This window comes from Propithecus coquereli, unplaced genomic scaffold (assembly GCF_000956105.1).
Source record: "Propithecus coquereli isolate 6110/MARCELLA unplaced genomic scaffold, Pcoq_1.0 Scaffold90, whole genome shotgun sequence".
Classification (NCBI taxonomy): Eukaryota; Metazoa; Chordata; class Mammalia; order Primates; family Indriidae; genus Propithecus; species Propithecus coquereli.
Window position 1 is genome coordinate 3,277,200 of NW_012155285.1, and position 27,798 is coordinate 3,304,997.

The following is a 27,798-nucleotide window of genomic DNA, read 5'->3' on the forward strand; positions in this document are numbered from 1 at the left end:
GTTAAATATATTCCTAGGTATTTTATTTCCTTTGCAGCTATTGTAAATGGTATTGAGCTCTCGATTCATCTTTGAATTTTTATGCTGAGGGAGATCTTGGTCTCCTCGGGCCAGGGAGCCTCAGCCACAAACTCAGGCTATTTGCCCGAGACTCCTGAGAACAGCTTTGCATTGGTCACAGGGGGAGCAAATGGAGCAAATGCTTTACCTGCTTTGGAAAAGTTGCTCAGCTCTCATACTGGCTGAGGAGGGGTCAGCAGCTCATACCCCCTTGTAAAGAGTTGCCGGCTTTCAGGATACACGTGTCCTGACAGCAAACCCCTCCCAGTCCAGCTAGGTATTCATAAACACATTGTGGCTTTGGCTATACTGAAGTCCTTTTTAATTTTAATATATTCTTATCACGGCTTGTTAGTGTGAACATTACTCTCTCCAGTAAAGGGGTTCTTCAATTACATGTTTACCACAGATCAGCGCATCTTTGTAATTTGTTGGTACTATGTCCTCAAATTTTTACAAGATAAACTAAAAATGATCCTTGGGGATGGTGAAAACTGTCACTCATATAAGGGTGGGGTTATAGAAATAATTTGTTTCCTTTCTAGAAAGGCAGTGTCCAACTCCAGTTTCACCTGCAGGTTACAGGTTAAGTGCCCTCCTGGGATGAAGGGGACTCCAGAGGCCCAGGCAAAGCTCTTGTCCACAGGGCATATCTGTAGTCTTGACAACCACGACTTTCTTTGGGGAAAAACGCCTATGAGAGATATGAAGTTAGAGAGGAATTATTCTCTATCTTAGCTACATATTTCTCTCTCTCTTTGTTCTGCTTTTTGCTGTATTGTCTCTTGGTTGAGAGTCACTGTTATTTATATTTTGAATTGTGTTTAAATGGTCAGTCTGCCTGATTTTGAATTGGTTGTACTTTGGCTAAAGCAGGGGAATATAATATACGAAGTAAACATTTCTTGTAGACATGGTGCCGTGCTACTCTTGAAATGATGGAAGGAAGTTTGGGATAAGTTTGTAACCAGGTTCACCTTTAAGAAATCTCAAGGCAAAGGAAAAACTAGCAAATTAAAAAAAAGACTTATTAATTATTCTCATGCTTAACTTGTGATGTTTTCAATTGATTATATGTATTTGAACACCAAGGTCAAGGCACTGTCTAGGACTAGGGCTTACTAGGCTTTAGTAACATCAACAGTGTTTGTTTTGTTTTATTTTTTGCAAAATTTACATGTTGGAGAGCAATGGAAATAATGGGGGATTGTATGTGTATGTAAGTCAGGGTTAGAAGAGGTTTGTTTAGTGCAATCCTTTCATTTTACAAAGGAGGAAACTGAGGTGAGGGGAAGAAGAGACACTTGCCCAAGGTCATATAGCCAGTAGGGTTAGACAGGGGCCCAGTCCTGGTCTGCTCATTCCTGGGACAGTGCTCTTTATATCTTACATGTTGCATTTCTGATCAAAGGACTACAGTGTTTTGCTCGGTACAGAGGATGTTGTGGTTTGAAGACAATTACTCAAGTTTCTTGAATGAGAAAACACAGAGGCTGTTTGCCTGTGAGGGTGTCGGAGGCTGAGTTTGAGGGAGTGAAGGAACTTAGCCCTTTGGCCTTTCTCCAGGACATGGGGTAGATGCGGGGGGCGGGGCGGTGACAGGCGTGTCTCAGGAGGAACAGCATCTGACCTGGTATCTCTCCCAGGACTGCCTTGATGAGACTGGTGTTGGTCCCTAGGTGATAATCAGGTCAGAGGGGAGGTGGTGCTGTCTACCTTTGCTGAGCCTCTTACCTGGGTGATTTCCGGCTGTGGGCAGTGAAAGAGCTGGTGGCTGTGCGATTAATTAGGAGATCTTAGCTCCAGGTGAAAGAAACTTAAAGAAATTCTTAAAACTCTTAGAATCTGCACAGAAGCCTCCCACTTCTCCCTTGAAGCGGCAAAGGCACCCTCCTTTGTTTCTCCTCTCCTTGCACCCTCTTAGCCTGTCCCTCGGAGACTCGAGCTCCTTTTTGACTGCTCTTGACATTCTCTGACTTTAACTCAATTTTATTTGAAAATGTCCTTGTCTGGGATAAATCCATAAGAAAAATCTCTCTAGGGGTGCCTTATGATTGATTGGTTGGTTTGGGGGAAGGGAGAGCAATAAAACTTCATGTTTATTGAATGCTTGCCATGTGCAGGCACTATTCTATGTGGTTTATGTGTATTGTCTCATATATGACCTTATGATATCAGGATCATGCATGTTTTACCTATTAAGAGCAGAGACACAGAAAGATTGAGTGACTGACTAGGGCCACAGCACAAGTCAGTGGTAAGTCTGGACTGGCACTCAGGCCTTGGGCTCTGAGCTGGTAACTAGTGCGTACGCTGCTTGTCACTCTTGTCCTGCGTCCTTTGGAGAAGGAGGGGTGGGTGTGTGGAAGGACAGTTGAAACCTAGACTGTCACAAATGTACTGTTGCAACGTATTTCTCCCTGATAGCTCCTTGTTTCCCCTTCTAGGACCCCGTGATGGGGACTGGGGGTTGGTGGGGAGACATACTCAAAAGATTTTTATTCAAAGAAGCAACCAAGACTCAGAAAGATGCAGTCGATAACTCTTGGGGTGAGCGGCAGCATGGGGCAGTGAAAAGTGAAGGCTGATGAGTCATATATCCCTGGGTTTGGAGTATCGGTCCTGACTGCCCTCGTGCCCAGCTACTGAACCTCTCCTCAGTGTCTCATCTGTAATGGACAGAGCCCCTATCTCATGGGATGTTCACGCAGACGGAAAGAGATCATATGTAACACTGACGAGGCTGCTAGCTTGGCTTTCCTTTTTCTCCCCCACAGGAAGGTCAGGGGATGAGCCATGCTGAAACATTCATGGAGAGCTGAGGTCAGGCAGAGAGACGTGATATCTGACTTTCAACCCAAGTAGAAATCCACGTAGGGTCAAATTTAATGAGTCACATGGGCCAGGAGAAATGGTGGCAGTGAAAACCTCTACATTAGGAACTTTGGCTATAAAATGCCTTAAAGTCTGATTGACCAGCACAAAAAGAGCTGGAAAAGAAAATCAGAGTGCAGCACGTGTTAGTCTGCTTCTAACCATTGTAGAGGGTGGAAGGAAGGACATCTGCTCACACTGCCTGCTCTGGTAGTGTGAGGAGCACCTGCTGAGATGATAGGCGCAGGCAGGGGAGGTGAGAAAAGGTGAGGGTCCATGCACAAGTGAAACAGCAAACCTTTCAGTAGGGGATATCTGGAATGGGGCAGCGTTGTCTCGGGAGGGAAGCTGTACCGAGGGAAGGACCTTGTGGGCCTGCTTTTGCTCACCTGTATGATAAAGGTCTTGGATTCAAGTATCTGTAATATTTCCTTCCACCTTAAAATCCTTTCCTTCAGTGATGCAAAAACCGAAACTTGCAGTTAAAAACAGCATGCAGCCAACCCCCTTCCACATTGTAGGACTGAAAGTGAAACGCAAAGATCAAGTTAATGTCACAGACCTGCTGGCTTGGTGGTTGAACCTCTTATTTGCATAACTTTGATATCCCAATCTGTATGTAAAGATTATTCTTACGGGAAATAACATGCTCAAGAACCAGAACATGATTTGCTCAGTGAACTTATTTATAGAGTTCAGACGCTGTCATTGAACCAAGCTGTAGGTTAGGCTTTGAGTTTCTGGTGATAGAATGTTTTCTTCCTTCCATTCTGTCCCCTATCTACAACTCACTGCTCAAGCAAAATGTAACATCATCCCATGTTACCTAGCAAGCAAGCAAAACTCAATAACAGCCTCATTCTCAATTCCCAACAACAGGTGTAGGAAAAATGTTTCCTTCCTTCCCCAGGTGGGGTTCCTCCTTTAGGATTGGTCAGGTGTGAGAGAACTGGTTTTTATTCGTGGTTGTGAAGGCAACACATCACTCAGACTCACAGCTCTGCAGACTTCTTCCTCTTTGCAGCGTGAACAGTAAGATCCATTCCATCAGCGGGAGGGAGTGGATTTGCAGCAGTGCAGTTGTGGGAGTGGAATCGTATTCCTGTTTCTTGTACAAATATTTCCCAGAGGTTTCGGTGGTTAGGTGACAAATGTTGACCAACTGGAAGCTGTACCCTGGATATATTAGAACAATATCAATAAACTCTTCAATCAGGTTTCAGGAATGACTTAAGGGAACATTTTATCTTAATTATTAAAACCACTAGATGCAGTGTTTAGAAATGAAGAACAAATCAAATGTATCGGGAATTTGATACTGTATCAGTAGTTCTCCACTTCAGTTTTAAGTGACATAATGGAGTGTTTGCTGCTACTGACATAGGCAAGATCAGGAGGTGATTTGGGGATGCAAAGACAACCTAAAATGTGACTACCCAAATATAGCTTTTTAACCTTATAAGAAAGGTTTCTGGCCAGGCACGGTGGCTCACGCCTGTAATCCTAGCACTCTGAGAGGCCAAGGCAGGAGATTGCTTGAGCTCAGGAGTTCGAGACCAGCCTGAGCAAGAGCGAGACCTGTCTCTACTATAAATAGAAAGAAATTGGCCAAACAACTAAAAATAGAAAAAATTAGCCGGGCACAGTGGTGCGTGCCTGTAGTCCCAACTACCCGGGAGGCTGAGGCAGGAGGATTGCTTGAGCCCAGGAGTTTGAGGTTGCTGTGAGCTAGGCTGACGTCTCGGTACTCCAGCCCAGGCAACACAGTGAGACTCTGTCTCAAAAAAAAAAAAAAAACAAAAGAAAGGTTTCTGCTACCATTAACTTTTAATTGCCTACTTTTCTTTAACAAAGACTCACATCATGCTTCCTAAGTGCTATGTTCTATTCTAATTATTTTATAAATATTAACTTAATTTTCATAACCCTGTGAGGAAGGCCACTATCATCCCCATTTTATAGATGGGGAAATTGAGACAAAAAGAGTAACTTGCCCAGGCTCACCTAGCCAGGTAGTGGCTGTGCCAGGTTTTAAAGTCAGGCACCAGTCTGATTCTAGACACTGCCCCGTGGTTATCAGAATCTGAATTTTCCCATCAATTACTTGGTACTAGAAATTTCTAAGTTTTTGTGGTTGATTTTTTTTTTTTAAACCTTGATTAATCAAGAAAAATGTATTTACCTTAGCAAAACCCAGATTGCTCGGAAATAAAACGCCTACAAAATTGTCATCAAGAGTGAGTTTTCATCTGCAGAAGTCACTCCAGTTTCCTACTTTTTCATGAATTGCTTAAAATGGAAAAATCCTGGGGCTAAAGCCTCTGCGGGGGTTGTTTTAAGAAATAAAGGCTGTTTCAAGTAAGTCAAAGTTGATAGAGTCCTTCTAATCTGAACTCACATCTGTTTAGCTTGGTGGTTTTCTCAGCACCCGACAGCAGCAATTGCTGGGACCAAAGCAGCCCTCCCTCCTTTGCCAGATAGACTCCTCGACCAAAAATTCCAGACAGTCATCCTGTCTGTCAGCCCAAATTTCCTATGGGAAGTAGACTTGCAGTGTAAACACCAGGAAGCCTGACCGAAGCGGGCAGGTTATTCGCTTTAAGAGGCTGCTGAGTCCTGGTGTTCCAGGCCCGGCAGCCGCAGTCATTTTACAGCTAGGGGAGAGTCGGGATGTTCGCCCCCCACCCCTCACCCCACTGCCTTTTCCACCTTGGCTTCCAGTAATGCCATTGCCAGCAGACAGCACCTTTCTGTTTAACCTCTTAAGGTGTTTGAGGATTATAAAGCACACAAAACTGTTGCAGGAGAAAAGCCTCTTATGGCTATAGCTCAAAAAATCTTTATCTCACGCATGAAGTGACCAGAGACATGGCCTTTGTCCTTGGGAGTCAGAGGCTGCCTTCTCCCCAGGCCCACCCCACCAGTGACTTCTTCCTCGAGACTTTAGGAGGAAGGTAGTTAGTTTTCAAATGTATATTTCATTCTGTAATTTAACTAACAGCTTTTAAATTTAAGCTATTTGGGATATTAAAAAATAAATCAGCGTTTTCCCTGCATAGGGCTCAAATACAAATAAAAAAAAAAATCTCTAAAAGTTTGTGTCCTTGAATCAACCTGGTCAAGTATTATGTAAGCAGAATTTGCAGAGGAGGAGGAATTTCTAGGATTCTGCTGATTGTTCTTCATGAGTAATTGGTAGTTAACATTGCAATAATTCGACATGTGATTTATTGATGATATGTCACATTTTAACTAATAGGTGGGTTCAAGTTTATAAACTGAATAAAAGCCTCCTAGTATAGTTCATTAAATCTGAGACACAATTCACTGTGAGACATACACCATTATTTTATATGCCACTAAGGAAAAAAAGAAAACACTGCAGCCAAGCTGTGAAAAGGCATAGATTAAAATATGCCTTCAAGTGTCTCACAGTTAGTGACATATGGCAGTACTTTAGCCACAACCTTGCCTCTTTCCCATATAGTCTGATGTCATGATTCTAACCCCATGTTGTTCAGTTCCCAGTTTTCCTCTGCTTACTGGCAGCATTTGGCATTTTTGCTTCCTTCTCTTGGAAGGTATCTCTAGGACAGTTCCCTCTCCTGGTTCTCCTTCTAATGTTTCCGACTGTTTTCTCTCTCTCCTTGGCTGGTTTCTCCCCCCTCCCTGACCTCTAAACAGTGGAGAGTCCCGGGGCTCAGTGCTCATACTGCTCTTCAACCTATATACGCTCCCTCTCTTGGTGACCCATGACTTTAAATACCATCTCTCTGCTGGTAATTCCCAGGTGCATATATCCCAGATGTACCCGAACTCCAGATGGAAATGTCCCCCTGCCCTCCTGACACACCTGGATGTCTAACAGGCACCTCGTGCCTGCGATGTCCAATGCCAGACCCCAAAGCATACCTCCACATCAGAGAAAGTGGTCCTCCAGCCTTCCAGTTGCTCAGGCCAAAACCTTAGTGTCACCTTTGACTCCGTTCTTTCCTTCTTGCCCCATATATGATTCATTAGCAAACCCTTCAGCTCTACCTTTGAAATATACGCAGAAGTTGGCTACTTCCTATTACCTGCATGGCCATCACTTTGGCCCAAACCACTGCCACCTCCCTGCTGGATTATGGCTGTGGCCTCTACCTGGTTTCTGTCTGTGCGACCTTCATTTTATTCTTGACATAGCAGCCAGAATGATACTGTTCAAATGTCAAGTCAGATCGTGTCATCTCTCTCCAAAATCTCAGTGACTTTTCATCGAACGCAGAATTGCAGCCTGAAGGCCAGGTGTGATCTGCACCCCTCTCCCCTCCAACTTTCTCTCACCCGTGACTCCTGCCACTCCTGCCTCTTGCTCCCTTGCTCCAGCCACACCGCTTTCCTGCTCCTGCTTGTACCTGCCAACACCCTGCCTTCCATGCACAGCTTGCTGCGTTTAGCGCTTGACTCAGATGGCCTTCTCTTAGATAGGGCAGCCCCACCACCCGCATCCACTTTCCCTGCTTTGTTTTTCTCCCAGCACTCCCCTAACACACTTCACGTCTTATTACTTACCCTGTTTATTCTTCCCACGTCCTCCCAATAGAACACAGGCTTCACGGGGGAAGGAAGGGATTTTGTTTCGCTTTGCATTTGCTGGCTGCCGTTTCCCCAGTGCCTCGAAGTGTCCAGCACAAAGTAGATGCTAAGTACATTTTTGTTGAAGGAATTAATTAACAGCTTCAGGTATTTGGGACAGCTTCAAACGCAGACTAAGACAAGAAGGAAGGAAGCATTTTTTTTTTTGTTTTTTGTTTTTTCTTGTCCCCTGTGGAATGAAATAAAAGATTATTCATTTTCCTAACAGTATCAGTGATATATATTCCTTTCATTTGGAAAATTGTCTACCGTTTTCGTAATTCGTCACTGGAAAACCTTCTGTCCGTTGCCTTCAAGGGATCTTTGCAGAGCGGATTTTTTTTTTCAGTAGCCCCCCAGGTTCATCTGACCTTACAGTTATTGTCTATTGAATCTTCAACAAGACAGTGATTAATCGTGCTTCAGAAATCATTTTTGGGTTTAAAATAAAATCAAGACAGTTCTTCCAACTTTTGTACCTCAACTAGGGAAGGGGTATTTTCAACCCGGAACATACCAAGTTCCCAGCACTGATGAAGCAGTTTCCTGTGTAATGAATGCACTGGGACTTATTCCTGTTGATAGACCAATTTTTAACCACCCTACGATATACTGATTACCGCAAAACACGTACACGTGAGTGTCTTGCTTTTAGGAGCACTTTCCCAAGCCAGAGAGACCACAGCTTGGACAGCTGATCTCGGCAGGACTCTGCTACAGTGGGACAATCCGCGAAGCCTTTCCTCCCGTGAACTCCGGCCCCAGGAGTAGATGTGGTGGAGCACTCGCAATGGGAAGAGGGCACTGGCAGAGGCAGAGGCTCTTGCGCAAGATCAGGTTCCAGGAAGCCCAGGTTCTGTCCATTGGTGAACACACCACAGGACGTGGCCCTTTCTTATTATTGTAGAGACTGGAGATCTGGCAGGGCCACGCAGCAAGGGTGTGTGATGGGCGTGTGCCCACTCAGGTTCTCAGTGGCTTAAGTTACAGCGGCTAACGAGATGACAGGTGGCGGGGAGGCGCAGGCAAGGGGGCAGGGGGCGGAGCGGAAAAGCTCTCATTCATTTATTCATTCAAGGATATTTGTGTTATTCCTATTTTGTGCTAGGCTCTGGTAGGTGCTGGGTAGTCAAAGCAAACGGGAGGCTTGGACAGAAGGTAGTGAGAAAAGGCAAGGCATCTTTGAGGACGTGACCGTGTACTGGGTACAATACCGATTCTAGGAATGCTGAAGCCAGGCTTTTATTCCAGTTTCTGAACTTGACATACATTGCTCTGTACATACATTGTATGTGTTGTGTCCATCTTTGTCCCTGTGTCTGCAGTTTGCAAGGCTGGGGCACAGCACGTGCCTATGAAGAGCATGTCTTTTTGGGGAGAATCAGGGTGTCGTTAGAAGGGAGGTTGTCTTGAGCACACGTCTCCTGTCTCCCACGGGCGCATCTCAAGAGACTGCTGTGTGTGCGTTGAGACACCAGCACAGGGAGAACTGTACAGTCATCTGTCCTGGGAGGAGGTTGTGTATTAATTGCCTCCACGGGAATTTTCTCATTAGTTGTCCCTTTACCTCTCTTTCTAGAATAATAATGAGAACTGATCTTACATTTAACAAGATGCAATGGGAGTGCGTGCATCCTTTTACATGATAAGTTTGGCACCATCGAAAAGTTTACAAACATATTCATCTCTTAGACACACCCATTCTGTGTGAAGCCTGGTTGTACAGCATGAAACCCTAAGTGCTGTGTCGTGTGGTTGCAGGCAGCGTTTGTTTCCTCCGGCTCTGTCATCGCTGCCCTTCATACTCCTTCTGAGGACGGCTTTGGTTTGGGTTCTGGGTGAGGGCGCTCATTTCAGATACTTATCTCCAAAAGGAAAAGAGCTTTGATACCTTCTCTAATTATAAAGATCAATTCAGGTTTTTATAAAAAGAGAAGGAACCCTTTTTTGCATCCCGAAGCTGACACTGAGCATTAAAAATATGAGCCTCAAATTCAGGTTGTTATCCAGATAACATCTAATTCAGGGTTTTATAATGCACTTCCATGATAACCCAGTTTATCACCTCAGGCCTCTCTATTCTTGGGCTGTCTTGCCAGGGAACGGGTCAGCATCACTCGCTGGGGAGAGCCCAGTGAATACTGTTGTGACGCCCCGCGTGTGGCAGAGGTGGTGACAGCAGCATTTTCCCTTCCACATTTGTCTTTCCATGGATGAGTTCAGCAGTGGTTCCCCTCCTGACAACCGCTTGTGAGGTTCCAAGAAGGCCGGAAAGTCAGGAGTCTGGTGCCTGGCTTCATTGTTCAGCAAGGTAGTCTTGGTGCTAAAACCTGTCTGTAAATAACTCTTCCCACCCTTTCGGTTCACTGTCGCAGTGACTCTTGTCCATGCAGAAAAGGAGGGGGCTTGGGAAAGAGAACCAAGGTGTACTGAGATCCTGTGCCAGGTGTTTTAATGCTCTATCCCATAAATCTTAACCACCCTACCAGACAAGAGGTGGTATTTCCATTTTATGTGAACACTGAAATCTTAAAGGTTGTCATTTGCCCGGGATCACTAACGAGTCATGGAGCTGGATTTGAAGCCATATGTGACTGCCAAGTTCATGATCTTCCTTACAATTCTCATGCTTTTCTCCAGGGGCCAGGGCCACCTTCTCAGACAGCTCCTGACTATTACAGCCTCTGGTCTTGACTCCTTTTGTGATTTCTATAGAAACTTTAGCTGTATTCCCCGGAGCTTCAGGACCTGGCACCACAGGAAAAAAGCACTGTTAGGTTCCACGCCCCCATCTGTTAGCCCTTCAGTGGGTTGAGGGTTGTGTTACTTTTCAATGTAAGAAAAGAGAGGCTTGGCACTACCTTCAGTTAATTCAGATCAATTCAACACACACTGACGGTCTCTAGTTTTAATGACAACTCTGGGGACTCCGATGGCACAAATGACCAGGACACCTTGCCAAGCAGAAATGTGGTCTCTGCTTCACTTACTGTTGTGAAGTTAATAATTGGAGTGGGAACTGTCATTGTTTTTTGGGTGCGGTTTCTTTTAACAAAATGCTTTTCTAAATCTTTATGCTATTTAACAGTCTAGCTACGGTCTCTTCAAATTGCTGTAATTGCAGGGGTTGGTGAACTACAGCCCATGGGCCGTATCCAGCCCACTACCTGTTTTTGTAAGTAAAGTTCTATTAGGACATAACCATGCCCATTTGTGTTGTCTGGATCTGCTTTTGTGGAACAACAGAGTTGGGGAGTCACAACGCAGAGACCATGTGGGTCTCAAAGCCTAAAATATTTACTATTGTCCTTATAGAACAAGTTTGCTGACACCTCTCTCTCTCTCCCTTGTTTTTTAGTGCACCATAGTTTTAAAGAAAAGAAATAAACTTGGTAGCTCCAGAGAAAGCTGTCCCAGCAGCTGCTTGGTCAGTAATAACAGAGCAGGAAAAAGCACACACACTGTGGCCAGCCTGGAGTGCATGCATCCCTAGGCGAGGTAGCCATGCCCAAGGAGCATAATTCCAGTGAATAATAACGCTCTTGTACTACATCACACTCCCTGTTAACCACAGTGGGGCACTATTACATGACCTGGCACTAGTCACCAACCTCTACATGAGATTCCTTACCAACAAAATTAAACACTTAACAGTATGTGTTTATAAAGTATATATAAACACGTCTTATGTATGTGTGTGTTTTATAAGTACATGTTGTATGGATATTATGTTTTAGTTTGAAACATCGGTTCTTGGCACACCCATGGCCAAAGAATGACCAGACACGCCAAAGTTAGGCAAGCATGAAAATGAGGTTTATTGAGGAGAGAAAGATAGGATTATAGAGCAAGAGCAACACATAGGTTTACCGAGTGTAACATATGCCACAGATGACGACTGGACTCAACTGTTGCAGCAGGAAAAGAGAGTTGTTTTTTTTTTTTTTTTTTGAGACAGAGTCTCACTGTGTTGCCCAGGCTAGAGTGCCGTGGCGTCATCCTAGCTCACAGCAACCTCAAACTCCTGGGCTCAAGCGATCCTCCTGCCTCAGCCTCCCAAGTAGCTGGGACTACAGGCATGAGCCACCATGCCCGGCTAATTTTTTCTATATATTTTTAGCTGTCCAATTAATTTCTTTCTATTTTTGGTAGAGACGGGGTCTCGCTCTTCCTCAGGCTGGTCTCAAACTCCTGAGCTCAAATGATCCACCTGCCTCGGCCTCCCAGAGTGCTAGGATTACAGGCGTGAGCCACCGCGCCCGGCCAGGAAAAGAGAGTTTGGTTGTGGTCTGCGACTTGTTTTATAGTGCGCGGATTGAGACCTCCCTGGTGGCTCACAAGTCACCATGGAACCACTTTGATTGGATAGTTGGGAGTTGCGTGACTACGCATGCGGGTTGTTGTAGGTCCATTTCTGTACTCTGTGGGTACCTATGCTGCTTGGCCCGTGGGCTAGAGAGCCCTCTGCATTCTTTTGCAACTGTTGCGCTAAGTTGATTGGCAGATTCATAGGGTATTCCCTCCCCAGGTATAGCAGTCACTTGGGAGATTAGGGTGGCGCAGGACCAAGATGGGGCAGATGGGGCAATTGCAACAAAGCAACAGGACCCACTTTTGTCCCTAGGAGACCCAGAAACCCTAGCTATCTACCTAACAGATAGTTTAAAAAGGAAGTAAAACAAATATCAAATAAAGTAATAAAATAAAAAGAAGACCAATTTCTTCACCACCCAGCTGAGGTAATAGAACTTTGTGAATGCCTGCAAAGTCCCTTCTGTGCAACTTGCCTTCTTTCTCCCTAGAGGTAACCATCCATTGTTTGATTTTGCCTAATATTTTTTTCTAAACACAGAAGGCTCTCAAGGCCTATACGATTTTGTGTTTCATTGGTGTTGCTTCATTTCCTTGGTGGTAAGCTCTTTCTGTCTTAAAATTTCATAAAGGTTATCAGTCCAGCAAACATAGCCTAACACACAGTGACTGCTCAATAAATACTCTTGAAATTTTCCACAGGTTTTTCGTTTTCCTTTCTTGGCGATGGGGTGAGAGCAACAAACTCATGGGCTAGTTAAAACTGGCCTCCTCAGTGGGGTTTTGTGATAATGCGCTAGACTGAAAGGCTGGTATCTCTTGAGGAAGACGTTGTCGACTCCATCTCTGATATACCCACTCCAGCATGGGGGGGGGAGGGTGAAGCACGTTGCTAACTCCAGTCAGTCTGTGGAGTTGACTCCACGTTTTCATAGTAGGGAAATCTAGTTGAGTGGGAGAGTAAGAGGGAACCTGATTTGTAGGCCTTAGATTTAGCTTACAGTCAATTTTAGTTAAAAAGAAATCTCATTGTATCCATTCTTTGTGTTTTTCTTTTTTTCTTTATTTTGTGACTTAAAAGAAAAGTGTAAATACTGTACTGGGTTTTAGAAGAAGGAGTTGTTCTTAAGCCTTTAAACTCTGTAATTACTCTATAAAGGCTATGTATTTACATCAGAAATGCATTGAACCTTAAATTTTCATGCTTAGTATATGGAGCTTTTATAATGATGGGGGTACTTCCAAAAATAAATTAACTCTATAGAAAATGTTAATCAGCCCCAAGGACTAGTGAGTCTCTCTACTGTACAAATGAGGACATGGATATGACAGAGGTTTGCCCAAAGCCACACGGTCATTGGCATTATGAAGATTTAAGCAATGGTCCTGCTTACAAGAAAACGCTGTCATGTTTCGTGCAAGACACTATGAGCCTTAGTCAAATTGACCTAAATTAAGATTCAGGGACTAACAAGCCTTTTGGTATTTGGAAGAATCTATCTCATCAACCAAAAAAAGCTGGCATGTTCCTTAAAGTTACCTGCGGAGCTTTAAATAGGACATAGGTTTTTTAAGGAGTCTATTTGCTTGAAATCAAAAGCTCTGTATCTGACTAATCGTGCTATAAACACTGAAAAGCAACTGGTTCAAGTATATTTCGTACTGCCAGGGAAAATGGTGTCAGAAGTATAGTAATGACGTAATTTGTGACATTCTACTTTTTTTTAAAGTTTTTATTTTTTGTGGCATTCTACTTTTATAGTTGACAAGAAAGCAGCCTTCTACTAAGAACTTATTTTTTGAAAACAATTTTAAGGGCATGAATTCAGGGTATGTATACAGTCTTCCAAATCGCCTGCCTCGATAGGTTTGTATGGCAGAGCAAGGATTTATATCGAGGAACCTCAAAGTCCTCCATTTTCAGAGAAACGTCTGTAATTATTATTGTTCTTTTCTCAGGCAAAAATTGATAGCTCATTTTATAAATACTTTTCCCAACAACTGATTGGAGCAAAAAAGATTTTTTTCTTTGTGGTTAATCTCTAGTTAATTTAAAAATCATAACAGTAATCTCCTGTTTATCCTCCTCTTTTTCTTTTTTCCCTAAATCTCACTTGGGAACTTGACCCCATTTTTTTAATAGTAAATATTTTTAAGAAAGACATTGTCAACTATAACCACTCTGGCATCAGGGCATGTGAGTATGGCTCAGCCAGAGACATGATATTGATTCAGAGGGCTAACTCACCTGTTTTGGTAAAATACTAGAGCCCTTGCTAGGAGAGTTCTATATGCACCCCACGTATAAATGGTAGCAAAGTCACTGTGTAATTGCAGAGAGAAGATGCTGGAAAGAGGGAGACATCAAAGCAAGCTACTCAGGGAGAGTCTCACCTGACCGAGGATTTGGTGCCAGATGCTTATCTGGAGGTTTTGGGTCCTGATGTTTGATTTTGGCATTTCACCCAAATCATCAGATTTGGGGACCATGGATGCACACTCACTGAGATTACAAGTGACTGATGAGGAAGAATGACAATATGTAATATAATATAATCGGGGGCAGATATCTGAGAGAATAAGCAGCCATAGTTGTTTGCTCAAGGTTTTTCCTTCCTCTTAGAAGGTAGCATCCAGTAACATTTAATAGTGGTTAACCATTTAATATGGTTACACATACAGGAATAGTCAACTGGTAAGTTGGGTTCAATACCTAACCCACCTTTCTTTGTGATATTGGGCCAGCAGCCTAACTTTTCTACGTGGTTTTTTTTTGCCCTTATCTGTGTAATTGGAATATTAATGCCTTATAAAGATGTTCAGTGAACTAGTACCTTAATATAATACCAGGAAGATAATAGCTACTGTTATTACACTGTCATTTTGACTGTTGTCTTCATTATAACCATGCAAGTCAGTTTAGAAGACTGAATAATGGATCATAAAATTACTTGTTGAGCATGAATTAGGGCACAAGAAGATATATGTTCTTAAGGAATGCCTCTGTTGGGCTAGAACAGCAGGGTATGTCAGTTGACATAAAGGACATCATTCCCAGAATCAGGACACCCTTCACCTGGACAGTGCTGGGTAAGTTTTCATTTGTAGCCTCCCTTTTTCTAAATTTTATGAAGTCACTGCTTTTTTAGTCTGAGAGCCTCTAACTTATCTGGTTACAGTTGTGTTTAGAACAGCAGTTTCTGCTTACCTTTAGTTTCACTCTCCACTGTTTCAGTTACCCTCAGTAAACTGTGGTCCAAAAATATTAAATGGAAAATTCCAGAAACAAATAGTTCATAAGTTTTAAATTGCACACCTTTTTGGGTAGTGTAATAAAATCTTGAGCCATTCCACTCTGTCCCGCCTGGATGTGAATCCTCCCTTTGTGCAGTGGATCCACACTGTAGACGCTCCCGCCCTCTGGGCACTCAGTAGCCATATGGACTATCACATGGACGGTCCAGGTATCACAGTGCTTGCATTTGAGTAACCTTTATTTTACTTAATAATAGCCCCAAAGCACAAGAGCAGTGATGCTGACAATTTGAATATTGCCAAAGAGAAGCCGTAAAGTGCTTCCTTTAGGTGAAACAGTGAATGTTCTGGACTTAATAAGGAACGAAAAAAAGATGGTATGCTGAGGTTGCTGAGATCTATGGGAACAATGAATCTTCTATCCATGAAATTGTGAAGAAGGAAAAAGAAATTCGTGCACAATATACCTAGGGTTTGATACCATCTGCAGTTTCAGGCATCCACTGAAATTGGGATCTTGGAACTTGTCACCCATGGATAAGGGGAGACCACTGTAGTAACAAAGGAATCTCTGTGAATACCTTGTTTGGGTTTAGCTTTCAAAACTCGTTTTGGGGGTGATTCATTATATTAATAATTCTATGATTGCTTCTTCTTGTTCCACATTCAGGAAGTGAAGTTCATATGAGGGTACCCAACTAGTCTCTAGGATGGGCTGAGTGTGCCAACTACTTATGAAAGGCAGTTGCATTCCTTTGACATACAGCAGTGGGAAAACTTCTTCTAGTTCATTCATTAAAGCAGAGAAGCCCCGCTACTCAGGAGGCTGAGGTGGGAGTAACTCGGAGCCCACGAGCTGAAGACCCATATGCCTGGGCAACATAGCGAGACCTTGTTTCAAAACAAAACAGAAGTAAAACAGAATGGCCTTATATAAGACCTTCTCTTTTACAAGCCTATATTTGTTTTTTATTTGTCTCTGGTGCAGGTATTGACATCTTGAAGCTTGTAGCAGCCCAAGTGGGAAGCCAGTGGAAGGATATCTATCAGTTTCTGTGCAATGCTAGTGAGAGGGAGGTCGCCGCTTTCTCCAGCGGGTACACAGCGGACCACGAGAGAGCCTACGCAGCCCTGCAGCACTGGACCATCCGGGGCCCCGAGGCCAGCCTGGCTCAGCTGGTGAGCGCCCTGCGGCAGCACCGCAGAAATGATGTCGTGGAGAAGATTCGTGGGCTGATGGAAGATACCACCCAGGTAATGCAGCCCTGCTCGTGTGTCTTTACCACTAACCTATTGTCCCTGTGCTTTGGATTTTACCAGGTATATGGGAACAAGGAAAAATAACTGATATTAGGCATCTACGTACACACACAAACACACCCTACCTTCTAGGATAGGGGTTCTCAATGGTTGTCCATTAGAATCATCTAGGGATTAAGGGCTGTGGTCCCCAAACCCCAGCCACGGACTGGTACTGGTCCGTGGCCTGTTAGGAACCGGGCTGCACTGCCGCCTGAGCTCTGTCCCTCTATACCCCACCCCGGTCTATGGAAAAATTCTCTTCCATGAAACTTAGGAACCGGTGGCAGGTAGCACAGCAGGAGTTGAGCAGTGGGAGAGGGCGAAGCTTTGAAGCCTCATCTGTCGCTCCCCAGGCTGCTCCCCATTGCTCGCATCACCGACTGAGCTCGCCTACTGTCCCCGCCCCGCCCCACCCCGGAAAAATTGTCTTCCATTAAACCAGTCCCTGGTGCCAAAAACGTTAGGGACCTCTGATTCTAGGGAACTTTTGGAAAATTCTGATGCTTGGACCGCCCCTCCTCACACCCCCTACCGCAGATCAGTCAAATCAGAATCTCTAGGGGGACAACTATGGATCAGAACTTGTAAAAGCTCTCCCAAGTGATTTCGATGTGCAAAGTTGAGAATCATTGTCTTTGGAGTAAATTGTATTAATAGTTATCAGGCTGTGCACCCGTATCTATTCGTTTGTTACCTAATTTACAGTCTCATTTCTCGTAATACATTTTGAACAAAACCAAAAAAAAGACTTTTTTTTTCCTATGCCCTCCCCTCCTCTAGAGGATGTTTTTTGCGAAGTGGCTTAGAAAGGCTCCATCTTACCTCCTGAGCATGCAGGTGGTGCTGGCAGCAGTTGGTCGCAGGATTGATCCTCTTCCTTGGGTCGTTCAATCCTGTACATCAGGTGGGAACAGGGGGACTGAGGAGTGTGGTTTGTGTGTAGTGAATGAGCCCTGGCTTTGGAGCCAAGCGGCACTGGATTTGAATCCCGGCTCTGACACTGCCTGGGTGACCAAGGCTAAGTCACTTCAACTTTCTCTGCCTCTGTTATTTGCATTTGTAAGCCTAGTTTTATAAGATGAATTAAGACTAGAAATAAAGCATATAAAATGCCTGACTCATTGAAGGTGTTCTACAAATGGAAGTTAAGATCATGATGTAGCTCATTGTACTTAGCCTGTCTTTAATCATAATGTATTTCTCTGAAAGACCATGAATTAAGTACAGATTTGGGTATTGAATCATATTTCCCACAGACTACGGTTAAAGTTTTAGAAAGTATTCCCAAAATAAAGAAAATGCCATTAAGACTTGATAAAACTCACTCAAGATTTAAAGGACCGTTTCGTCTGTGTTATTATTCTAGTGGTCAACTCATTACCTGAGAGAGCTAGGTAGAGTTTTTGTGTTTTTTTTTTGTTTTTTGTTTTTTTACCATATCAACCCAATTTACTATCATTCTGTACCAAATTTTGTATATCAAGGAACTCAATTTTATTTACTTGATACTTATACCTAAGTATACTTTATATACTTTAAAAGTCCAAATGCTTTTATCTTTTTATACAGACAGTGCAATACTTCTTCACTATTGAAGTAAACATTCTTTAGGTGTATCTTGGATCCATGTAACTGTTTGGATAAAAATTTATAGGTGCTAATTGACTTTGAAGGTAGTCTTTAAAGCTCTTGGTATATTTTTTTTTTTTTTTTTTTGAGACAGAGTCTCACTGTGTTGCCCAGGCTAGAGTGCTGTGGTGTCAGCCTAGCTCACAGCAACCTCAAACTCCTGGGCTCAAGCGATCCTCCTGCCTCAGCCTCCCAAGTAGCTGGGACCACAGGCATGCGCCACCATGCCTGGCTAATTTTTTCTATATATTTTTAGTTGTCCAATTAATTTCTTTCTATTTTTAGTAGAGACGGGGTCTCGCTCTTGCTCAGGCTGGTTTCGAACTCCTGAGCTCAAACAATCCGCCCGCCTCGGCCTCCCAGAGAGCTAGGATTACAGGCGTGAGCCACTGTGCCTGGCCTTCTTGGTTTTTTTTAACTTCTTTGAAATGTGGAATTGCAGAAAAAAATACTTACTAATAGACCGAGAGGTAAACATTCAAAAGCACATACCAGTCTCTTGTGACTTTCTGAGAAATAATTTCAATAAATATTATTCGCAACTAAAACTAGGCTTTAAGTAGCTGGATTTGGGGAATGGCAAGGGAGATGTTTACCCTTTAATTAAATAAAATGGCTGCAGTTTGAATAAAGGGAGACCCGAGGCAAAGCATTTTTGTGCTTTCTTGGAGTGTTGGCTTTAAGGAAAGAACTAGTAGGATGAGCAGCAGACTTAGAGAAGGGTTTAGATATTTGAGAATAAGTCGCCTGATCTTGATGATGCCTATAATAAAGGTAACATATGATTGATGCAATGTTAGGATTTGGTTAACCCAAGTCCATTGTGGGCCCATGGGAAAATAATAGGAGAGTGACTATAAAGGAGAGTGATTCATAACAAAAGCATTAGGACAATGAATAAGAAAACTAAGCATCTTCTTCCCAAGTGCCAAACTCTTGTACGCTTTAATTCTTTCCTTCCTCTTTATCTCCTCTCTAATACAAAAAGATTCTAATAATATCTATGTCTTTGTTACTTATTTTTTGAGAAACAATGATGTCAGAGGATTGTGATGGAGGCTGAGATGGCAGCATTAAGCTTCTTGTTCCACATTTTAATAATGTACATCATTGTCTAGCAACATTCTGAATCCAGTTCTGACTCTAATTTAATACCTGGTGAGCACACATTTCTGACTGCCAGTTCTTATGACAGATTGGGTATCACGTATGCGAAATGCTTGGGATGAGAAGTGTGTCAGATTTTGGATTTTTTTTGGATTTTGGAATATTTGCATATACATAATGGGACCTCATTAAGGATGGGGCCCAAGTCTAAACATGAAATTCGTTTATGTTTCATATACACCTTATACACATAGCCCGAAGGTAATTGTATACAATATTTTAAATAATGTTTTACATGAAACAAAGTTTGTTTTAAGTACTTAACATGTAGAATTTTCCACGTGTAGCATCATGTTGGTGCTCAGAAAGTTTTGCATTTTGGATTTTTGGATGAGGGATGCTCATCCTGTAATCGCACTGTATGCGACTGTCTCTCCATAGTTTATCTCTGAGATTTGTCGAGTCAAACAAGAGAATCAGAAGGCAGGGGGGATAATTGAGACTTATTCTTCCCAGCTTATGATGGACTTGAACACCCTGTGTACTGTGGTACTGCTGGGATTTGGAATTTTGCCTCAGGAGTTAATGGACTCTTAATGTGTAAAAATAACTGTTGTTGTTTTTTTTTTTTTTAATGGCTAATGTTTTTTCCTATTCGTGAGCCTGAAAGCACCTATGTTATGTTCCACTCAAAGGATTAGACCTGGTGTGGCTTTTTGTTACCTCTGTCAACAACAGCTGGTCCATTACTAACCGGGGTGGCTCATTAGCCATTTTTAAATTAAACACATCCAGAGTCTGACTCTTTATCTGAGGTATGAGGTGTATTTTTCAGCACTCTCTTCTTTCAAGTTCAACATCTAAACTGAGCCCAGCCTTTCAAAGTCATATCTATTCTTCCCTTCCAGGCCATGAGCATTTGGAAGAAGCAGCAAAAGCAGTGGGAGGATAGTTAGTTGGAAGTTACTGGGATATTGCCAAAGCTATTAAAAAACAAAACCAAACCCTAATACAGCATTCCAAATTGTATGTTATCTCTTTTTCCATCCTTTCATTTTGATTTTTTCCTATGTCGTTATTTAAAGATTATCTCTTTTAAGGAGCATATATTTAAGATTTTTTCTTAAATTTAGTATGACACTCCTTGTCACTTAATTAGAGAATTTCAGTGTGTTTACATTTTCGATGTAATTCCTCATATCTTTGGATTTAAATCTGTCATGTTCTTGTTTGTTTTTTATTTATCCTGTCTGTTCTCTCTCTCTTTTCTTTTTTTTCTCTCTCTCTTTTCCTGCCTTCTTTTGGAATAATCAAGTATTTTTTATTATTCCACTTTCCCTCCTCTATTAGCTTGTTAGTTACATATTTTTTACTTTACTTTTAATGGATACCCTAGGGATTATAACATGCATACTTAAATTATGACAGACATGTTATAAATGTGTCATTTTTTTTTTACCATTTTTCACATAATGCAACAGCCTTAGAAGACTTAAATCCTATATATTCTTTTCTTACGTTTTGATTTTGTTATGAATTTCAATGCTATACATCTAATTCCCCTCCACAAAGGCATATAGTTATTATGGTTTAACGCGGGATCCAAACAGATTTACCTGCATGCTGGTCTTTTCTGTTCTTCATACCTGCTTGCAGCTTCAACTTCTACCTGTGATCATTTTTCTTTTGCCTAAATTATACTTCTCAGTGTAGATTTTCAGCAATCAACTCTGTTTTCCTTTATCTGGAACATACTCACTAAATAAATAAACAGCCTTATTTCACCTTAGTTTTTGAAGGATAGTTGGAAATAAAATTTTTGCTTACCAGTTATTTTCTTTCAGTTGTTTAATGCCTGGATTTAAATTTCCCCTGCTAAACAGCAAAGGAGATGATGTGATTTTATTTTTAAATCTATATTACATAACAAATTCAGTGTGCAATATTATACCAGGCACTTTGGGCAATGCAAAGATGAATAAGACAAAGTCAGTGCCATCAAGGAAGCTTACAGTTGAATGGAAGAAACTAACACATACTTACATAATCTAAGGCAGTAAATCCAAGCCGTCAGGAGGAGTGTGCTGGTCCAGCCAGCCAGCCGGTAAGGCTCCCATCAGAACATCAGTGTGGAGCTCTGTGCCAGGTTAAAATTCTGCCATGGCAGTATAATCACTTTGGGGACCCTGAGTAAATTACTGGGCCTCTCTGCCTCAGTTTCTTCCATGAGAAAATGGGAACAACATGAGCACCTGTCCTGTGGGTTGCTCTGGGAATGAGGTGAATGTGCCCCCCCGCCCCAAGTAAGCACTTGGTAAATGATTACTATTAATAGTTGCCATTATTTCCAGACTCCAGTGGCAAAAGGGATGTAAGAATGTTTCCAACTAGCTCCAACTCATACACATAATGGACCCTTTAAATCCTGAACACTGAGGGTCACTTAATGTTGGGTAGGGTGGTTCTCCCAATTCCAAGACTGCTTAAAGTCGGTGGTGGAGCAAGAGGGTTGCCATCTGGGTTCAGTGCCCTAGAACTGGAAATATTTATTCCTTACTGCCCGAGCAAATGTTCCTAAGCTGGCTGGGATGTTTCTTTAAGTGAGAAAACAAAGATGATGGTTATGCAGAAAGATAATGGTTTGCTCCCTCAATGGCTATCAGGAAAAGGGAAAGAAAATTGAGGAACTGGTCTCCTTTAGGTTTGGTTTTCCGTGGTTTATTTCCTCTCCTTTTTTATTTTCGGGCCTTAGTACATGCAGACAGGTTTAATCAATATAATCTCTACCTTCCCCTTGGATAAGGTACGGAGGGGAGTCTGTTTCTTTTCCATAGGAAACCCTGAGCCAACATTTTCTCTGAGAATTTTCCATTTCAAATGGGAATTCGAGGACCTGCCCTTCACACTGTGTGACGAGTTATCAGAATTAACTGAGGTGATGATTTGTTAAACTGTAGGATGTACAGAAGTGAGATATTAAAGTAATGCTTAGTGGCTACGTTCAGAAGTAACTGTGGTTTGAGTTCTGGCATCCCCTCATTGCTTCATGAGGAAAAAGGGAGAAAAAAGAAATTCTATAGCTGCTTAAAAAATGATAATATTAACAACATCCACAACCATTTAAAATAATATGAAGTATGACTTTAGCTGTCTGCTTGACCAGAGAGGCACGCATTTGAAGGGCTGATGTTGAATCAGGCAGGAGAGTGAGTGTCCTTGTGCTACTTCTTATTCTCCTTCCATAAGGTTGGGTAGATTAAAACTACGCTATAATTGAACAACGCATGGACCCAGAGTCATTGTTTCTGTTGTTGTTGTTGTTGACTTCTATGTAGTAGAATGACTCTTTGTCAGGGCATCTTAATCCTTCCCAGAACCTCACAGGAGACCTGTGTCTTAGGATGGGGATGCTTGTGCCTGTTCTCTCTCTTTCTCTCTCTCTGTCTCTCCTATAGTAGACTCTGTGTTGGACACTGGATGGCCTTGCTCTGTACAATCAACTCGGAGAGTCCCCACAGCTAGAGGAGTACTGGGCCTTCTGTCTTGGCGAGAACAGTGCTCTGGCTTCTGCCGTAGAGGGGACTACAGTTACTGATTTTTTGCTTACCAGCTGCGGGATGCAGCTGTCCTTATTTATGGGTCTGACTGAGACCAGCTATTTCCAGAAATGTCATGTAGTGAGGGCACGTAGAAGCAAATACCCGCCATACATATAATTGTTGTTGGCTTTTGGACTATTCAAATTACTCCTTTATCTGTAATTTTCCAGTTGGTTGTCTTATAGAAAATAGGGATTTTTGTCCTAAGACCTAAGATACTAGCTAAACTTGCATGTATGTAGCCCCTGCCCTATGCTTGGTTACTGCAGCATAGAGTCCCATGTGAGGTTAAGTGACTTGATTCATAGGGTGTGACCGCGGGCTCTGGGGACCTTCTGGGGCGGTGAGGAGAAGAGGACATTATAAAGGGATTGCTGACACACATAAGCCCAGGCACACTTACTGATGCTTGTGTTTAAGGTTGGCATTGTGCACTAAGAGGCAATGTCTATAAATAGACTTTAGATTTTAAATGACATTTCTGGCTCTTCTACTTACTATTATATTCCAGGCTTTCATTTAGTTAGTCAACATCCTTTTGTTGAGTACCAGCTGTGTGCCTGGACTAGGTAAAGAAGAAAAGTGTTGGTGCCTTTCAGCAGCTCACTCACTGGGATGGAGACAGATGTACACATAATTGCAATTCAGTGGGTTAAGAAAATTTACAATAGAAGTGTGTATGAGGAATTGTAAGATAGCATCAGAAGGAAGGAGTACACAACCCACCAAAAAATACTTAGATATATGTATACGCAGATATATATTTGTCCATTTGAAAGTCAATTTTTAAAAAAATCAGACTGCAGATTTTTTTCAAGACTGTATTTTGGTCTTCTTCCCTCAGACTCTTCCATTTGGTTTCTGCCTAGGGAGCTCCCACCTGCTTTTTCACATTAAGAGCTTCCCAAACCTTTGACTCTGCAAAGAATGTCTGTTTTACTTAGGTTCCTTGTTTTGTTTTGTTCCATAGCAAAGTAGCGAAGATTTCTTTTTAGAAACCTTTAACTGTTGTGCAATAATAAAGATACAGGAATAAGGTTCCAATGTCCCACTTCGTGTCAAGTGTTGGAGATCGAACTTTGAATCTCTGAGAACTAATAAATGACTGACAGATTCAAAAATTTGACTGTGTCCCTCTGAACTGGGTTTGAATCTTGCTTTTGCCCCTTACTCACTGTGTGACCTTGGGGAAGTCCTGCAATGTCTCCAAGACTCAGTTTCTTTTTCGCTAGCTGCCTTGTAAAGATCTGATGAGAACGAGAGATAATGAGTGTCATTTGCCAGTCCTGCCCTTGACCTAGAGTAGGGGGCTCGGTAAATCTTAGCAACTGTTTTCTGTGTTGGAATTTGAATTCTACATTGTCCTTTTTTGACCTGAGAGCAAATGTGCTCTGCCTTCAATACACGCACATGAAAGAGAAAGCGAAACAGCATATCCTGAGTATCTTGTTTTGTCCCAAACACTGTCTGGGTGCTTTACTTCTGTGCTTATTTAGCAAGCTTCTTGGCCTGAGAGGTACGGGTAGGTATTGTAATTAAGATATGTTATGATATTTCATTGCATCCCATGTCGATTGTAAGATGTACCATTAGTTTATGCATTACTGAGAAAGAAATAAAAATACTGCCAGTTAAAGTTGTAAGATATATTCCTATTTCAGAGATGTTACAATGTGAAAAAATATGCATTGTAGAATTAATGAAATATGGTAGTCAAGCTCGATGTATACAGAAAAGTTTGGAAAACAGATTTTTAAAGTCTTGATATTGATGTACTCTCTCCTTCCCCAACACATGCTCTCTCTCTTATTTATTATTATTGCCTTTAAGGGTGAGATGGTTTAACATAGGCAGTTTATTGAGTAAACATTAGTAGAGCACACATTATGTATTGAACTCTGTACCAGGCATTGAGATACTCAATGAAACAAAACAAAGCACTAAAACAGAGACTCATCCCTCAAGATGCTGACAGTTTTATAGGAGGGACAGATATGTGACCCAAACTTTAGAATATATTCTGTGAAACTGCTATGTAGAGCCATTGAAGTACGCTTTTATTTTTCCCTGAGACACAGTGTCTCAACATTCAGAAAAGACTAAGCCTATTAATTGATGATATTTCCCACCCCTTTAATCTGCACCCTTACTGGCGTTCTCAAAAAGTACACTGGGACCAAATCAGAGTCAGTACTGCGAAAAGAAGCTTATTTTCTCTATCAATTACCAGTGCCGGAGAGCACATTTTCATTTTTTTTTTAAGCCAAAACAACAATCTGGCTGGATAACACTTAATAGCTTTCAGTTTTGGTCTAGCTTCTCCACCCTATGTTTGTGAGACTGTCCCTTGATCTGTTATAACCCAAGTGTCATTAGTGAGCACACTTGCTGATAAGGAATTACATCATGGTCTGCAGTAGGTTTTATTGTGCACCAGTTAATTTCAACATTTTCATTGCTTAATCTTCACTGTTTCCTTGGGAGAGATAAATGTCACCCTTGATTTTTTTCCAAAAAAGAATTGTCACAGAGGAAACTTTGATTTTTCTGCATTTGGACTGAGTCAGGGGACAGGCTGGAATGACCAATGATTAAAATAAATGACTTATCACCAAAAAAGTACTAGCAAAACACATGGGGGAAGTTTTTTGTTTTTATAGTTGCAACAGGAGGTGAGGCTCTTCTGAGAATGATATAAATCACAGAAGCCATATAAGAACAATTCAAGTAATTAACAGTAAATATACAAGCCGGAAAGCACCATGTACAAATCAAAAGGCAAAACGATAATTGGGGGAAAGTGTCTGAAACATAGGGTTAATTTCCTGAAACAATAAGGAGATTTTACAAATTAATTAAGAGAAATAAATGGTGGGCAGTCTTGCAAACAAGACAGTTCACAGAGAAGGAGATACTGAAGACTTTTAAAGAGGTTTTTAACCTCTCAGACTGGCAAAGGGGAAAAGGTATAACATTCTCGTGTTGCGGGGGCAGTGGGGAAAGAACAGAATCCATTGCTCATTGGTGTGTGAATTAATGCAGCTCCTATGGAGGGCAGCCTGGCAGTATCTACCCAAATCTACGCTGGTAGACCCACGATTCCACTTCTATACCTCGCACATAGTCTCATACATTCAGAATGATGAAAATACGAGTGTGTTCATTGCAGTGGCATTTGTAATAGCAAAAGGGTGGAAGCCACACAAATGCCCTTCACCAGAGAACTGTTATGTAAGCGATGGGGCATCCATACAGTGGAACAGTATGCACATGTCAGAAAGTGAGTCAGCGTTCCTGCGCTAACCTCAAGAACTGTTTTTAAGTGAAAAAAGGCATGGTGAAGAGCGGTGTGCACATCGTGCCCCCATGTTGTAAAAAAAATACGTATACACACACACATATGTATAATAAAAAACCGAAAAAAAGAAGGGGTGGGGTGGAGAATATATATACCTATTTATTGGTGTAAGTGTAGACGATCTCTGAAACAGTACACAGGGATTTGGTGACGATGTTTACCACTAGGGAGTGGGAGGGGAACTGAGACCTGGAAGTCAGAGGTACCTCTGGAATTGTGTACCGTGTGTATTGTAATTCTGATGGCATGAATCCGATTAATGGATTTATTAAACAGTACTAATTCAGTCAAATTTGTCCAGTTTGTAAAACCTGAGTCACAAAGATAAACTTGAGCCTTCTTATGAAATTCAAGGTGTTGAGTTTTTCCTATGAAATTACTTTCTATCCTACGGTATCTTAAGGCAAGCTTTAAAAAGGTTTGTGCGACTTTTTTCTCATGGTAGAATTGTCCAAAGGCTTTTTTTGTGGGAAAGACTTCCTAATGGAGGTTTTAGGAAAACCCAGGTGATTTCCACGGGAGCATGATGTTCCGATGGTGCTGAGCTCTTGCAAGGCTTGGCAATATATTCGAATTCACACATGAGTGGACTCCAGCTCCGAACCAAGAGCGCCCACTTACTCACTGTCCTCACTTCCTCTTTTGAGAAAGCTGTTCAGTGAGTCAGCGCAGGGCTGCAGTAGCAATACGGTCGGTCGGTCACTGTCAGCAGCCTGGGCAGCTTGCAGACACACGTGCCAGCCGCTGGGCGGGGCACGCCCTCCCCTCTCCCTCCCTCCGGAGCCAGCTGGTTCTTACCAGCTTTAGCAGCTTTGTGCAGCTCTGCTCGTTGAGGCTTGTTGTGTCTTTTTCTCCTGTCCATCCAGAACAGGAACAGTTCTCTTGATGAGGGCAAGGATTGGCCATCCACACTTTGACTTAAATGTGGATGGATTTATGTAGCCTTTAGGGCCTAATTTTGAAATGAACTCTTAGCAATGATCAGAATTCTCGGGTGACATATATCCAGAAAATTATAGCCAACTACCCTGATTTGGGTTTGGGGTCTTTAAGGGAGGAGCACACCACGGCTAGCTAACCTAGGCTAACTTTAAATGTAGTTTTGGGGAAGATTGCAGTAGAGACGAAACCCCTTCATTATTCTACCTTTGAATAGATCTAGAGTGAGTGGAGGGGGGGGGTGTTTTTTAAAATAATTCCCCAGGGGTTTTGGCATTTTTTTTTGGCCAAGTTAATCTTGAAATTCAACTGATGGTGAGCGAGTTTGTTCTACAGGCTCTGCTCAGCTTCCAGCTCAACGTTCACTTAGCCGTGCTGCCTCCGGAATCGGGCTGGGAGTTCCCAGGGAAGCTGAGCAGAGCACCTGGGTGTTGTGCTTCCATCCCGAGATGGCCGATGACCCCAGGGAGCCCTAAACAGCAGAAGACCCTCACTGTCCCCTTGCCAATCGACAGTTCAGATTTAAGTGTTAGCTCTGTTCCCTACTTACGCAATGAAGCACTTCCCTGCATCCCCTCCTGTGGGCAGGGCTGAGCAGGAGAAGGAGAAAGAAGGAAAGAAAAGAAGAGGCTTCCAGAAGCCCAGGAAAAGTTTGGGGAATTTTTGTCTTAAGGTTATTTGGCTCTTCATTCTTCTTTTTAGTTCTGTTTCATAGCTTTTTTTTTTTTTTTTTTGAGACAGAGTCTT

The 27,798-nt window shown here is 42.3% G+C and overlaps 1 protein-coding gene across 1 annotated transcript in view; it reads left to right on the forward strand.

The window, feature by feature from the left end:
• The window catches only part of TNFRSF21 (tumor necrosis factor receptor superfamily, member 21), a 73,018-nt gene that overhangs the window by 35,695 nt on the left and 9,525 nt on the right, over positions 1–27,798 (forward strand). Inside the window, exon 4 of the mRNA XM_012664673.1 lies at positions 16,106–16,371. Coding sequence (XP_012520127.1) covers positions 16,106–16,371 — 266 coding nt within the window. The remainder of the gene's footprint in view (positions 1–16,105; positions 16,372–27,798) is intronic.